This window comes from Opisthorchis viverrini, assembly GCF_000715545.1.
Source record: "Opisthorchis viverrini unplaced genomic scaffold opera_v5_3, whole genome shotgun sequence".
Classification (NCBI taxonomy): domain Eukaryota; kingdom Metazoa; phylum Platyhelminthes; class Trematoda; order Opisthorchiida; family Opisthorchiidae; genus Opisthorchis; species Opisthorchis viverrini.
This window is the reverse complement of record NW_008751659.1, coordinates 4,156,178-4,171,823: the sequence shown is the minus strand read 5'-3', so window position 1 is coordinate 4,171,823 and position 15,646 is coordinate 4,156,178. Positions and strand designations below refer to the sequence as shown.

Sequence of the window (15,646 nt, the reverse complement as noted above, 5' to 3'; positions counted from 1 at the left end):
CAGCCTAGCTTTGGTCCCTACCCATTCACCTAAGACCATCAGTCCGAGACATCTAGAACAACATGCGGTAATCCACTGGAAATCCAGTGATATGTCAGATTATCAGTTGCAAAAGTGGTTGTTATAGACGGGAAAGAGAAGGACAGATGCTCTCCCAACAGAGATTCCTGTCAATATAGGTCACTTCGTTGAGGGAGCACAAATCGTGTATTTTGCGTCCAATTTCCCTACCTCAGAAGGGTGACCTCCAGCATTACATAGAGTCTACTATTTTGTTTCGAGCAAGAAAAATTCACTGACCTGACGGTTTGTCAAAGGTAAACAGAAAAACGACATGTTTCAAGGGTCATGTTTTGAAAGACGTCTTCGATGGTGCATGAGTTAACTCGTACTTGGCGAGTTTTAATCGTTTGCGGTGTTTCCTGTGAACATTACAAACGAGAGATTCAGCTGGGTTCCAGATGGGTCTCTCACAAAACCAAATTTGTTTGCAAATGAGTGCAATTCGCTAATCTCGTGCAATTTGGTTTCAGGTAGAGCATAAGGTTGACGGAAACTCAGGGAGTGCGCCTACCTGCTGAGCCTCAAGAAGGGTGAAAGCGGCCGTGGGCTGTCGAAGAATTTTCAGATACCTTATGAGTACCGCATTACGAATAAACGTATACTTGCTTTTATAACTGCTTGGAGCCTGGTTGATCCAGCCCAATAGTGGTTTTAAACCTAAATCTAGGAGTAAGCTGCAACCACTAGACAGGTATCTATTTTTTACCTCATATTGCAAAGAATAACACCGATTATAGTTCATCATGTGATGTGAAGCGTGTTCATGTGCCGCTTACTGGTTCTAATGAATGATGGGGTACAAGTAGTTGACCCTTCAGGTAGAATTTTGGCACCTTTGTCGTTTGCCAAAGGTTAACAGCATAGCGTCTAGGCATCAGTACTTACTTCTGATGTACTTCTGTCGTTGTTAGTGATGACAATCCTCAGTGATGAACGGAAATCGACGTCGGGTTCTGCTTCTAGAGAGTCGAGCGAAGCTTTGATAGCGGAATGTGACCTTAAAACTACTTAACACGTGACAGTAGCACATGCCACTGTAACGGGTACTTTGACGGTGTTGTTTTTTGGACAGTCGTGTGTTTTTGTGGTTTCTGTCACTGGTCTATGTCCACACTCGATTACGACAAAGCGTGCACTTAGACAGATTTGAAGGCCAATCAACATTCTGGTGGGCCTGTTTGAATGACGAGACATAAACAAGAAAAACGGACAAATACCGTCGACAGAAGCAATGCAGCTCATCCAGTAACAGGAAAGTTCACTTGCAAGCCACTGACTTACGGTGCGTAGTAGAAAAATTCGGTGCAATTGGCACTTTTTTGACATTAGGAAACAAATCCGCCAAACAATACTGGAAAGTTTGTCGAAAATGTTACCGTTCTGCTCCCACATTTTTCGTAATTTGTTTGACCAAATATCTCATCTCCTCCTCAAGTTAGTCCACCTCCTTCTTACGATGATTTTCTTCTATCTTGAAGCTCGGTCAGTTTGCTACCAACCTAGGTGATTGTGGTTGCATAAGACAAATTAAGTCATTATTTTTCGCCTTGATGTGCTTCGCCACATGTATGGCTCGATTCTTTCTAACTGGATCGTTTTACATATCTCCAGTACTCAAATGCGCAAAGTTCATAGTGCTTCGGGGACTCGACTCATGTCTTTTGGGAAAAATAGTAAGGGAGGAACTGATATTCGCTGATTTCGCATTGATCAACATTTTGAATCAATACCAGTGGCCTGGGATTTTGTATACTCGCAAAGCAGGCGCTGAAATTTATGCTTCCAATAGTGGTTCAGGTCCAGTGAAGTACGACATCCATGTGATCAACGGGGAAGTTCTGTCGTTGGTAAACTTTGGTTTTAAGGGGAATATCTGTTGTTGGATTCGATACATTTGAGTGTGTCAACCATATTTTGGCATCTTTCAGATGATTAGCCAACTTCAACAGGAAGTCCAACGATTATGGGCAGAAAACAGGAACATGTGTGAATTAGTGCATAACCGATGCGGTACACCAGGTAAGCATTCTTCCTTCCATCCGCTAGGTGACATATATTGCTCTATATTTCGTTTTGTTGCACGAAAGACTGTATCGTGTTTTATTTTTAGCATCCCGGGAAGGCAGTATGTACGCAACCTACATGTGCATCACCAATCTGATGTCATGTTCATTTACTTGTCCCTTTTGATCGCTGATGCAAATCGATAAACATCGCGCCCTAACAATTGCCTTTATATCGATTATGAATTAACGTCACATCTTGCCGAAAAAGCCAACCCAGGAGTCAAGTAACCTTTGAAATTGTACAACAGGTCTGGAGCTGGATACTCACAGTGCGAGATTGGATCAGTGGTTAGAGAGCGAATTTACTGACCGGAAGGTCTGCATCTCGATTGCTCGTATCTAGGCTTGGGCATCTTGGCAGTATCCCAGCCCTCGTGCTTCCATCTGGTGGCATGGCAGCTAGACACAGAAAGGATGCTTACAGCTAAACGATTATTTTTGAGACACTCACAAGGCTGCCTTCAAATATGACAATCTCAAACTGGTCCGTAATAGAAGTATTTAAGTAGGCAGTGAAATCTATTCGAAGTCGCTCACAGAACTGCTTTCTACTAGTTAAACTCGGAACTATGGATATAATTCTACCATCAGCGCGGAGGATTGGGAACCACATAAATGAGCACACTTCCATCATCCCTTCGGTGTATCCTAACTTGAATCCTATCCTAACTCAAAGTATGGTAATTTGTTTCCCTTTCTGATAACCAGATTCTATCTTCATTATGCTGATGGTTAGAATAACATCTCCATCGATCGACAATTATGAGAAGCTGCACACTATTCCGATGCCCTTCTTCCTTATGGATCAGTTTCCAATTTACCTATTGTTCGTCAGGACACTGTGACGATCACACACTGTGACAATCAGTGTGTCGCAGTGGTAACGATCGACCCGTTCACCCAATTATTGTTTAGAACCTGATCCTAAGGTTGTCTAGAGTAGCCTGATTGCATGACAAACATAGTCTGGCAGGCATTCTGACATTGTGTGACGCCTGAACGACAGTCGGTTAACGGAGGTGTTGTAGGATCGTCATCAAACATCTTGTTCTACCTTAGTGGTAACCGTCTGAAAGTTGGCGGTATTTCTCGCTTAACTGTGCTCGACCACTACTCCGAATGCCGTTTGCAAATAGTGAAGAAGATGAAGTTAGTGTATTCAAACAAAGGTCAGTGCTAGGAATGACACTGATGATCGCAGGACATTTGTATGGGCAATATCAGATAAACACCTTGTGAATACTAACTGAGAGTCTCTTCAGTTTAGACTCGGTTTAGACTATGGGGCCGCCTGGGGTCAGTGAAGCTACAGTGAAAAATCCATTCACACTTCAGCATTCACAATGAGCACCAGCATGAGTCTAACTAACATCACTGGAAGCGGTTCGTAATCGTTCCGGGTGACAGCTGTTTTTCTTAGTAAATGATCCGACCGAATGGTGTGATAACACACTGTACGGGACATCCTAGACCTTGCCGTCAGAATTCCAAGTCTTCGGGAACGGAAAAAGGGAGATACATTAGTGTACATGTGCATATAACTAGAGATCTGTTCTCCTTTCCCAAAAACGAGTGTACTTTGGAGGAAGAAGCAAAGTGACCCTGTTTCAATTTTGGTTGCACCACGAGAGACAGCCTGCCTGTTTCCAAGAGATGTGCTCCCAAAAGGACAACAGCCTGGTCATCCACGTCAAGGTGTGTATTTTGTGCACCTATCACCTATTACATACACAAACCCACGGCCTTGGCAGCTCAGCCACGGTGACATTAAAGGGGGTTCTAGCCAAAAACCGTTAAGCTGGACACAAGTAAGGCCATCAAAGCTAACGAATCGATGCGAAGTGGCAATTTAGAGCAGAACTTCCTTAGTAAAACTACTGGTGATATGAATTATCCAGTCAATGAGATGGGCACTGTGAAACACAGAACTGCATCAAAATATGATTCACATGATCCTATCTGCTTTAGAAGAGAATGTTGGTAGCTCAGGTATCATAGATGGTCGTTGGTTTGTTCGTTGAGCTGGGCGATTTGATTGTAAACAGTTTATCACCAATCGAGGTGATATCATCAGTGCGTTGTAGGGGAGCGTGGTGAAGCGTAGCGATGGGTTGGTGGTTGTGCTTATCTACGCTTATCTGTGCTTATCTAATGAAACACTACACCTTACCAGCCTTTCTCGGGACAACAGCCTTAGGAAGCTGGTTCCGACACCACTATCTAAGATGGTGCTGAAAAGTGCGGCTTTCGCCAGGATTACGGCGCATTATAGGCACAATCCTACTGGAAGTAGATAGCCATTGATGGCTCGTGTCTAAACCTGAAAAACATGCGTTGAGTTACAGACAGGCTTTAAGAATACTTCGTTGGTACTCTAAGGTTACAGGTAACTCTATGACAAGCCTTGTATCCAAGGTGTGGGCTAATTGTACGACAGAATGAGGAGCAGTCTATCGTAGAAATCACAAGTAACCGAGTGAAGTCGTATAATAATGGCGCCCTGTATCTTTCACGTTTTCACCCTCCGAATAGTTTATCTAATTTAACGAGACTCAGAACACAAGCCCCGAAGGCGCGCTGGACACAGCGCTCAATGACAAAGATTCCTTTCTTTTACTCGTTCTACACTTCTAACTTTTTCTCTTTTAAATTATTGCAACCACTCTCTTGTGTAGGCCGATTCACAAGATTCGTATTGTACTTCAGCGGTACCGCAAATATGTCTCAGAGCATATGTCGCCTCCCAAGAGACAACGCTTCCAAGAAAAGCGTAAATGTGGAAGGTTCTGAGGGTTCTGGGTTACTTTAACACCATGCGACCGTTAATGACTGACTACTTCATAACGTGGTGGCCTTGTCCTATCACGTGAGCGTTTGTTAAGTCGTCTCATACGCACAAGGTCCACAGGTTTAATAATGGGTTTTCTGAAGGTGCATAGATCATGTACCATTAGAACGGGTCAACTGTGGTTTCAACCATACACAGCTGGTCATGCACGGTCCAGAGCCCCGCCATCAACTCAGTAACTTCATCGCTCCAAAAACTGTCCTGAAGCAAGATGGGGGGCATAAACTTCATCCCGAAATAGACCGAAAAGCGAACAAGTCTGTTTGCTCTTTCATTTACGCCGGCGTAACTATGTTATTCTCTTTTAAACAGCAAACGATGGTCGACAATAATGTTCGTCGCGCGTATACTTGAAAACCCGTATTCTTGTTCGTTTTACCAGTGCGTTCTCTTCATTGAAGAAAACAAACCTTTTATTCCTTTTTAAAAGTGCGTCCAGAAAACCTAAACATGAACAAACCCTCTGTCAAAAGTCAAGGTGTCGGTCCCAGTGAGCAAGACACCAAAATGGCTGCTGTAACCGAAGAGATGCTTGAACAATATCGTATGGAAAACGAGAATTTGAGGTAGGCTGGAGAGTTTTTTCGGTCTGACCAGTGTGATTTCCTTGCTTTCTCTCCATATGAAACTTTATATTTTGAGTCTCCTCCTAATTACGCCTCACAGTCAGACAATGCTTATTTTGTCTATAATAGAAAGCGACCGATTCCGCTAATTTCGTGCAATTTAGGTTCAATTAGAACAAAAGGTTGAGGGGAACCCGGGGATGCGCCTGTGATGAGCCTCAGAAGGGCGACATCGGTCGTGGACTGTCGAAGAACGAGAACGTAGTTGTTTACACTATATCGATTTAAATTGGTTTACTTGTCAACAGACTTAGGTTAGGATAAAGCTTATGACAAGCTGCCCCACAGTAAATAGCGGTGCCAAAACCAAAACGCAATTGGACGCCCGTGTGTCTGTTGACTTGGGTTTCCAGCCAGTCAGTGTGAGGTATTGTTGGCCACCAGCTCTGCGCTATCGACGAGTCTCAGCTGGTTCATTTAGTTTTGATCGCTTACGACCACGAGATCAAAGGTGCTCAGTACGCAAAAACAACTGCACGGGTACACGCACGTGCGCGTACACACAGACATACGTGCACACGTACACGCGTGACCTCAGTTCATTTACCGTATTACAGATCGCAATCAGTATATCGATGAATTTCATCAAGCAGAATAATTATGGTGCTCCTACAGACAGTCAATAAGAATGAGCGTAAAGCCAATGTCTGCAAGGATCAGAACAACAGGTATTCAGTAGATAGTTGAATGGTAATGAGCCAAACACATTCCGATTAAGGTCAACTGGCTGGCTAAACTGATAATTTTGACCACATTTCGTTCGTGCTATTGATACACCTTGGAGCTAGCGACCTTAGCTTGTGAGATAAGAGACAGTTGACAGCCGATTCGACTTCCCAGAATATCGCGACGTACAGACCGTTAAGGATTGTCTAAGTAAGCCTATTTTATGTCGAAAAAGGCAAAGTTAGGATTCGGATAAGGTCATAAAAAATCGGCATTAGTTGTGTACTATCCTGTGCTAAGGCCAAGATCTCAAAGTAAGGACTTGGTTAATTAGCCTAAACGCACGATCAATTTTCCTATCTGACAGGTAACGTGTAGTCTAATTCGCCGACGGACGGTCAGTTCTAACTGCGGCGAAACCTAATGTGTACTATGTACCTATGTACTACTCATAAGGTTGCTGAAAATCCGTCGACAGCCCGTCGTCAGCAACTTTATAAGTAGTGCATTACAAAGGTATACATGTATCGTGATATCTCGAATATCGTAGCGACTGAAACATGAGGCAGCCTGGTGCAGCACATTCAGTTGCCTGAGAACATCACCAAAGACAGATTCAGCTGGGTTCTAATTGAGTCGCTGGAAAAACCAAATTAGTTTGCAAATGAGTGTATATTCGCGAATTCTACGAACTTCGCCTGCATGTGTTTAGTAGTCGCAATTGGGCAGTGAACAATATATTGAATTGGACGTGGGCAGACATTATAGATAGATAGTTCTATAAGATATTAACAGTAAATTTTGAGGAAAATTAGCGATAAGCTTACGGCCAGATTGAACCTTGGGCAGTTAGCAACACAACATGGCACAGAAAGGGCAGTGTGCTATTGGACAGAGTAGACGGGAAAATGTTGCTCGGTTCAAAGTGGGACAAATTTTCAACAAAAAGCCCACCAAATGAATGTGCACAAATCGACTATAGAAAAACGGCTGATATAGGGTCGACTTTGCATAACATAGACCAGTTCGGCCTTGAAACCTGAGCAGTCTCAGGAAGGGTAATGAATTAGCCTGGGGAATAGGGAGGTAAACAATTACGTAACGTAATTAGCAAGTGGTTTAGACAGAACTTCAAGCACGAGTGACCATGCCTACCTGTAAACCCCAGGATACAATTAGTCATCGTCCATTAACTTTCAACCTGTCTAGAGCTCGAGATATTCGGTGGTTAAAGGTACGGACTTGCTACCAGGAAGGTCCGTGGTTCGAGCTTTACCCCGGCATGTCGACTGCTTCTGTCTAGACTCGGCAGCATCTCAGGCCTGGTGCCTCCTTCGGTTGGCATGGCAGCCAACGTTCGACCTGTCCAATATCTCACCATTCATCAGTGTGTGAAAAGCCAGCAACGTCTAAGTTAACTAGAACTAGATTGGGAAAGAAGCTTTTACTCATTCGACTGCAGTAGTTCACCCGAAAAGCGACTGGCTCCAGTAAATGGATGAAATTCTGGTAGCATCTGAGTTTTCAACGGAAACTTCCTGGGAACAGACCATACTGCGCTTACTCCACTCCATGCAAGTTTCCATCGTGCTTGTACTAGCGGCCAGACGCCGTAGACAAAGGACGCCTTCACACACTAATAATCCGAAAAATTTTCTTCCGTAGGTAGACGGAGACCACTACTGAACTGGATCATCCTTCCTAGCTTAGCCTAGATTCCATAGAAAGCTGAAGGCCATATTTCTGTTGCTCGATTGCCGTAAATGAGGTTTGGGGTTTTCAGTGTGAACTTGACGTTAATGTCGTGCTGAATAGCCCAGTTTGCAAGCACATTTGGTAAGCTGATCACCATTGCATGCTCAGAGACCCTTGCAGTAAGTGGCATTCGTTACCGGGGCCACTAGAACTGCGACGTTGGTTGACTATCCTCGTCCTGAACAGATCAGTATAAAGGCTTTATCATTATAGCGTTAAGTCATTGTGTATCATATTGCCGCACTTGAAAAGTGACAATAAGAAATCCGAGGTTCCCTGAATTACAGGCTCTGCGACATCGTTTAAGAGCCTCTGTCTGCGTCACGGATTCAGCTGGTGCCAAGTAGGGAGGACAGTCCACCGTCGATTAAGCTGTGGAAACTAATCCAGCTTTCTTCTATTTGCGTCTTTTACATCAATGTTTGAAAAGTGCCGATTAAAACGACTGTTTTGTAGATATTACGCCAGTTATTACGCTCGGTTACCAACAATTAGCTGTGAAACCATTGGTGAATTTTCCGGCCCTGGGTGTCAAAAACAATTGTTCTTCATCTACTGTATCCCGAATATCATCACATAGCCACATTCAGACTTAAGAAAATGGATAAAATCGAAAAACTGCGTTCGACAGGCCATAATATTGGGTTTCATTTTGTATGGACCGTCTGTTCGTGTATGGAAACATACCCTATGACACCAATGGCCACTTTGTGTTTCGTCTGTTGGTAGCATTGCATTCAACTTGTATACAGCAGTTGTACTACGCATTGCTGATTGACTCACGGAGATCTGCGCTCCGGAAAACTCTTTGATACAGAAGAAAGGACCAGAGATGGGAGAAAGTAGCACCTCAGCTTGTACTGAAAAGCATAAAGTCCTTAGAACAATTAGTAAAAATGGAGACGCAACGCACAGCCAAACGCAGTTTTGCGACCGTACATTATAGGGTCTGCTACTAGGTGGTAGCACATTACACAGAGAAGAGAGGTACTCATATTTTGAAGCTAGCGAGTGCTGGTTGCTCGAATCTGAGGACCCGCGAGACCTCAGTTCGCTTTTTTCAGGGACATTCAAAATCACTGAACCAAAAAGAACAAATCAGCTACACTCTGAAGAGTTCACTTATGTAGAAGAGGCCGAAGGCAAGATTCATATTTGGACTGTTCGATTTTCGGAAACGCTTTACCGCTTTTCAGTACATTTTTGCCTGGAACTTTTGAGGGACTGCAAATCAATGAACACGACACCTGTCCAATAAAGGCACGAGTCGATTTTGACCAGATGTATAGGAATGTTTGTTAATTGAGTCCCCTACTCTGAAATAACCTATATGCCTTTGGACTAGACCAGTCCGGTCTTTCATAAGAGCATTCGATCTCTAAGACTCACTATATGACAGCACGGTTTACAGTGGGTGTCGGAACAGCACCCAACAGTTTTCGAATTCTATTTCTGGGTGAACTGCGGATAATAGGTAATGTAAGAGATCGATGGATATCGAACGGATACGAATGAGATCAAAATTTACTAGGATCCGCATTGCAGAATGCAAATAAATGAACGAAATAGACAGAATAAGAGGAATGCATACCGGATCTCCACTAACATATTCTTAGAGAAAAACCATCCAACTGTGTTAGTAATTCCACGCCGTCGGAACTCTGAAATAGGCAAGTGAAAGTTGTATTCACAAATAGCAGTTTGTCTTTTAAATAGGACTGAAGTGTTGTGCAATCGATACATTTGAAAAACCGGTATATTTTTCTACGACTTGCAGTTAGTTCAGTTGAGGACACAACTAGCTTGTTACAAATCTGTAAGAGAAGTGTGATGTGAACAAATGGTTCACTGTCAGAAGGCAACGTAAGGTTTCATGTCCCGAAGTGGACAAATGAAAGTCATTTTCGAACACTCGCTACTTAAACATCATCACAGGCATAAATGCAATACTTGACGGAAGATGATAATGTCCTGCTGGGACAGTTAGACGGTACATGTAGTGACATTTCGTGGCTAGCGAAATTTTGGCGCATGCATCAAACAAGGACTGACATGTCTCTAACGTCCAATCTTGCTAGCGCAAGCCACACCAGAATACGTCGTGTACAAGACCTATTTTCTGACCTATATATCGTAGTTTATACAACGAATACGAACGCCACCCATTTCTGCATTTACAAAGTGGAAATAGGGGATAATGACTTAACTCAACAAGGGTGGCATCACTGCCGGAAGCAAACTAGGATAAACGACTTACTGTGGATACTCAAAAGCTTAAAGTTTGCATTAGCTTCTTTTGAACGCCAAGGTAGGATTGGACGAGTGGCTTGGGATTGCCTCTGTTATGGATAACGGCCCGATCCCCGCATACCATGGCTGACGGATAGACACTTACCTCGATTTTTATCTATTATTTGATAGCCTTGAGCAAATCAGTAGACTTGGTATGGGTCTGCAGATCTTATGGTGAAATTTCCCACTCTATAAAAATCTTTACGGGATGAAATTGCCTGGGAATGATTCAGGCACAATACGGCCTAACGAATCGTCCGATGGGTATGAGCTATGGTGAGAGTAATGAAGCTTCCGGAATTAGTATGATGATTGCAGACGATGTTCAAGTTATAACAAATTACAAACATATTCATTGTACCGCTAATTATTTCAGGCCCGGATCACTCGCCTCATCACCATTTTTCGTGAAGGTAGTTCTTTAAACCTCCCAGGGTAATACACTGCGTGTCAGGTTGCTCAAAGAGGCTTCCGCAGTCCATGACCGGCTTTGCCCTTCTTGTTCAGGTAGATGAGCCAACTTTGTATTCTACAGGGTGTCTCATAATAAACGCAAAATTTAATTGGATGAGTAAACGTAGCCAGTCTGAGAAAAGATGACAAAATATTTCATTATTAGTAGCCACATAAAGGAGGGTTTGTGTGCAAGTGTTGCCAGTAGGCGTCCCATAAGGGACAACGCTTTTGACTGGATTTAGCTGAGTTTCCTGTCAAAACCAACATAGTTTGCGAATGAGTGCAGTTCGCGTGTCTTACCTGAGCTTAATTAGAACATACGATTGACGGCAACTCGAGGGCTGCCTCAAGTAGGATGTAGTCAGTCGCGAACCCTTGAAGAGTTTTCACCTACCCGAGGAATAGCGTGTTCCATCTAGACAATTTACTGCGATATATCAAATATCATACGAAATGAAACTGGAGGAGGCCACATGAGGTGCAGCACATTAGGCGTCATTTTAGAGGAGAGAGTCAGCTGGATTCAGTTGAATCACCCGTTGATACTTTGGAGTAACCCCCACTAAGGAAACGATTCCAGGGGGTGGGGTTTTTTCGCGCAATTTTCCTCCAAGAAAACGAACCAGGATTAGAGAGAAAGCACGCCTTCCGCTTTGTTGTTCATTGTATTGTTCATTGATCTGAAATTCGAGTTGGTTAGCATCCCAGTTTGCGTCATAAGAGCACCTGATGTATCATCTCACTATAGTGGGGAAATTTGTTTTACTGAAGTTGGCCGGTTATTTAACCCTGGATATGTACACAGAGTCATTCAATGTGAGGTTGGAATACGACGTGGAGGAAGGGATAAAGAGACTCACCGTACAGCAGTGCCTCTCGTGTTCTGAAAACTTATTTTTGTTTTCTTCGTTAAGTGGGATCACGTTTTCGTGGTAAGTCGTTGCGTTAATTCAAGTCCCCTCCGGTCCTCACAGGAATTGTTTCACACACCTGGGTGCAGGTGAAGTTTCATTAATCTGGTGCAGAAACTACGCTATATGGTCCTCTTTAACGACGAAATATTCCTGTTGGGAAATTACTTGGATGTTACCGAAAGTGCTTCCTCTAAGAGGAAGTGTCGTCAAAACAAGTCATGGTGAAACCATATAGTGTTTTGTCAGTGTACGCTTTTTTACAAAGATGAATGAAAAATCGGCCTTGTTTGAAATTGCATGCGCTACAAACCAATGGTAAATAGGTGCGACGTGCCACAGCAAACAAACCACTGAACTGCTACGAATAAACTTTAGGAGTTGGAGACTGAAATTCATGAGAGCGAAAGCTGTGGTTGAAGAAGACGATACCTCATCTGCAACACAGGTTATTACATGGGGATTTCAAACGTAGTGAAATCCATACACAGACATCAAGTGTTAGTGTTTGTCAAAGCTCTTTGTGTTCAAGTGCGTACCACTGTTTGATGTGCTTGTAGATCAACAATCGCCGCATACCAAAAGACCTGACAATCATCCTGGCACTCACATGTGGTGACCATCCCACAGAAAGAAATCTTGCATTGGTTGTCAGAGTTCACCTGTGTTAGCAATCGTACAGTCATACATGTCATGGTCACAAGCTCACTAATGTCTTGATGTACGCAAAACGTATTGCGAAAAACGATAACGCATAGAGTATCTATTTACGGTAGATATCAGAACTCCCTACTGGAACAGTCACAGACGGAGCTGCGTAGAAGCCACGAAACGCGGCAGCGAGAAACGCAACACCTGTATTCGGAATTGGAGGAATTAAAAAGGTAAGATAACCTGATACATTTGGGTCCAGAACATGTCTTATTCTTTGACTCGGCTTTCTCAAAAAACTACACACAATGTCCCTGTGAGGTCTATCAACTAGAGCACAGTTACAGCTAAAATGCTTATTGAAATTAGTCAACTTGTTGTAACAGCGTGTCAGTTCCGATAAACCTGCACCGCAAGGACGTAACGTATAAATGTTGTTTGTATCTTTATCACAATGTAACATGTTGCTTCCCCCAAATTCCGAACTTTTTGGGTGGTCCGCAGTGTGCAGTTGGTTCACAGAGATCCCAGTAACTCCGGGCATCAGACCTTGTTGTGCGCTGCTTGTAGCCGCATGTCTGCTTCCCGCGACGATGTGGGCCATAAGACACGCATCCAACGTCCCTCAAACAAGAAATTTACCTAGAGACCTCTCAGAAGAGGTCACAACAGAGAACGTACAAATGAATATCTCCCACGGTTGTCTATACCGTTGAGAGTGCCTGCTTCAGTGCTAGCTGAACGCAACTTTATTCATTCTATGATGACTTCAGGAAGACTTCTGGCTAACGCGGAAGAGGATAGGCTTTGGTATGTTGGGATTTCAGTTTAACCTCTTTCGTCTGTGTGTTAGAGACAATTGTACAGTATAGGCGAAGAGTGGAACCAATCACATTATTCGATCGATCAAGGTCGAATTTAGTCCCATGGAGGCATGTCGTCTGTTTGAGATATATCTGCGCATATTGATCCACTGGATATTGCCTGAGCTGTGCTATATCTCTAGCCGCGACCATATTCGGATTCGCGTTATGTAACAGCATCTTGATTAAACGCCCGTGCCTGCTATCTTGTTACGTAACACGATCCCAATTCTTCTCACATCCGGTCAAACCTCCGTAGACAAACACATCCACTGACCCTACAAGCGCAGAAGCCCTGTAAACAGACGATCTGCCAGTCTTTGACCCTGAACAACTGAATCATCCGATTGTTCCATCCTTCTCTGTTTTTCACTTCATTGATGTTTGTAAAACCGGATGTCTTTGGTAATGCGGCAAATGATATTGAGCTAAATGTTGAAATCCCGCAGTTAGTGTGCTTTTTGTGTTAAACAAAAGCGGTTGGTGTCATTTGCTCCTGTCGTCAATTTGTTGAAGGCCATTCCCAGGAGAGAACATCTCCCATTAAACCATCTGAATGAGCCCTCTCGCATGATCACTCTTTATTTATACCAACAGTATTCGAATCAATCGACAGACTGAATCGATAGACTGTATCATAATGCATAGTCCCTCTGGATTACATTTCAGAGTGCTCAGTTGTGCCTTATCAATAGGAAGATCTATTATTTTACTGTCCTTTTTTGTTCAAGGATGCTGGTCAGTGAAAAGGCTTATTGCAAAAACGAACACTCCGATTATGAACGGCTGAAGGAGAAAAATCAAATGCTGTGTCAGGAACTCAGTGAACTGAGATGGTAGGTTCTTCTCACCCATCTGTTACTATTGTGCTCCACTTTATTTATCCGTTGCATGACCATGTCAGTCGTTTGTTGAACCTCCGGAAGATTGGGATATTGAAACAGATGTCTTGGTTCATGAGAGCACGACAGGAAGCTGAAAAAGAATTTCGAACTTGTAAATCATCCGTTCCTCACCTCGAAGAGTTCGTAACTTCACAATGGATCGAAAGTTTACTTCTGTTTTGTGTTGACATCTGGTACCAATAAGTTATGAAGACCTGTAGAAATATTTCTTCCCCCTTGACAAGCATCGTCATATTGGAACCACTAAACCTCTCCTGCTCCCGAACCAGATCTCGGGCGATGCGAAGACGCACACCCAAGGAGCCAGACAACACTTAGTCACTTGATGTGATTGAAAATTCGTGCTGACACGTCATGTGTCAACCTCGCTGGCTCTCCTCCATCTAAGACTGCGGGCCCAATACCCCCGCCAAGTTACACAGTACTGATGATCCTCAATAAGGGTAAATGGCCGTACAATGCTCACTGGCTTTGCAGCATACGCTGACCTCATTTGTAGAGTAGAGTATCAATTAACACAAGTCTGTCCTGCTCCCCTCAAAATACTGGTAGTAGTCAGCTTATCGTTGAAAGCTGGGAACAAGTATCTGGCTATTCATAAGTAGGGTATGTTCTTGGCCGTACTGGGGTTCAAACGCTAGACATGGACTCACCAGAATAATTCCACCAGGACACGAGAGTGATATGAGTGTAAGGTCTACAAATCTCGCAACCATCTACAACGAACCAAAAATCGTCCTGCAGGATTCAGGCGCCCATGGTGCGACGTAACTGGCAAGTCCATCGGACGACACAGCTAGGACAGTCACTGGATAGCCGTTCGTGGCGTCGGGCGAGCCACTCACATCATTCAAGCGCAAACAAGTTCGACAGTTCAGACGGGAAATTTCAGGTGTGACCAGCCTGCTTTTGTGGAGTGGTGGTAAGACGTTCACCTTGCATGTCACATGACTGGCACGGCCAAGTCCGTAGGCTTTTTTAACGAGTAGATTTTAATGCTTACACAAGTTTGCAACCTGATTTCACACCGGAAATTTGAGAAGTAACACAACCTCCGCTTTGCTCTTCATCGCCATTCGCAGCTTATCAGGCAACCAAAGCGTATCGTAAATCTTTAACATCAGGACGTGATATGAATGCATGTATATACTGTGTTTATGTGCGAATTAACCATACCACTAACACAGGGTTTAAAATTCAATTGCTTTGCCCAAAGATTCGAATTTCAATTCTCCTACAGAACTGGGAAATGTGTAGTGTCGATTCCAGTCACGGATGGAACAGTCTCAAAGTGTTCGCAGGCGTTTTATCTCGGGTTTACATCAGCTTGGTATAAAATTCTGACAGCGCCAAAATCTTATTGCTATTTATGGGTGTTCTTTCCTCATGCCTGTTATACAAGGCCCACGAAATCAGTAAGGTTCACTGGTGATAGGCAAAAACGCGTTAAGATGCCAGAGCACAGTTCACCGGCACTCCGCTGTCGCACAACTTGATGTTGTTCGTAGTCAACGATGCCGAAAGGTGTGTATTCGATGAGTGAT

General features: G+C 43.6%; 1 protein-coding gene across 1 annotated transcript in view; it reads left to right on the top strand.

The window, feature by feature from the left end:
* Window positions 1–1,991: 1,991 nt before the first annotated feature.
* T265_00364 (hypothetical protein) overlaps window positions 1,992–15,646 on the top strand; it is a gene marked incomplete at both ends in the record, with an annotated part of 29,758 nt that continues 16,103 nt past the window's right edge. The window contains 3 exons of the mRNA XM_009164109.1: window positions 1,992–2,082; window positions 5,408–5,543; window positions 13,929–14,033. Of these exons, the coding sequence (XP_009162373.1) occupies window positions 1,992–2,082; window positions 5,408–5,543; window positions 13,929–14,033 (332 nt within the window). The remainder of the gene's footprint in view (window positions 2,083–5,407; window positions 5,544–13,928; window positions 14,034–15,646) is intronic.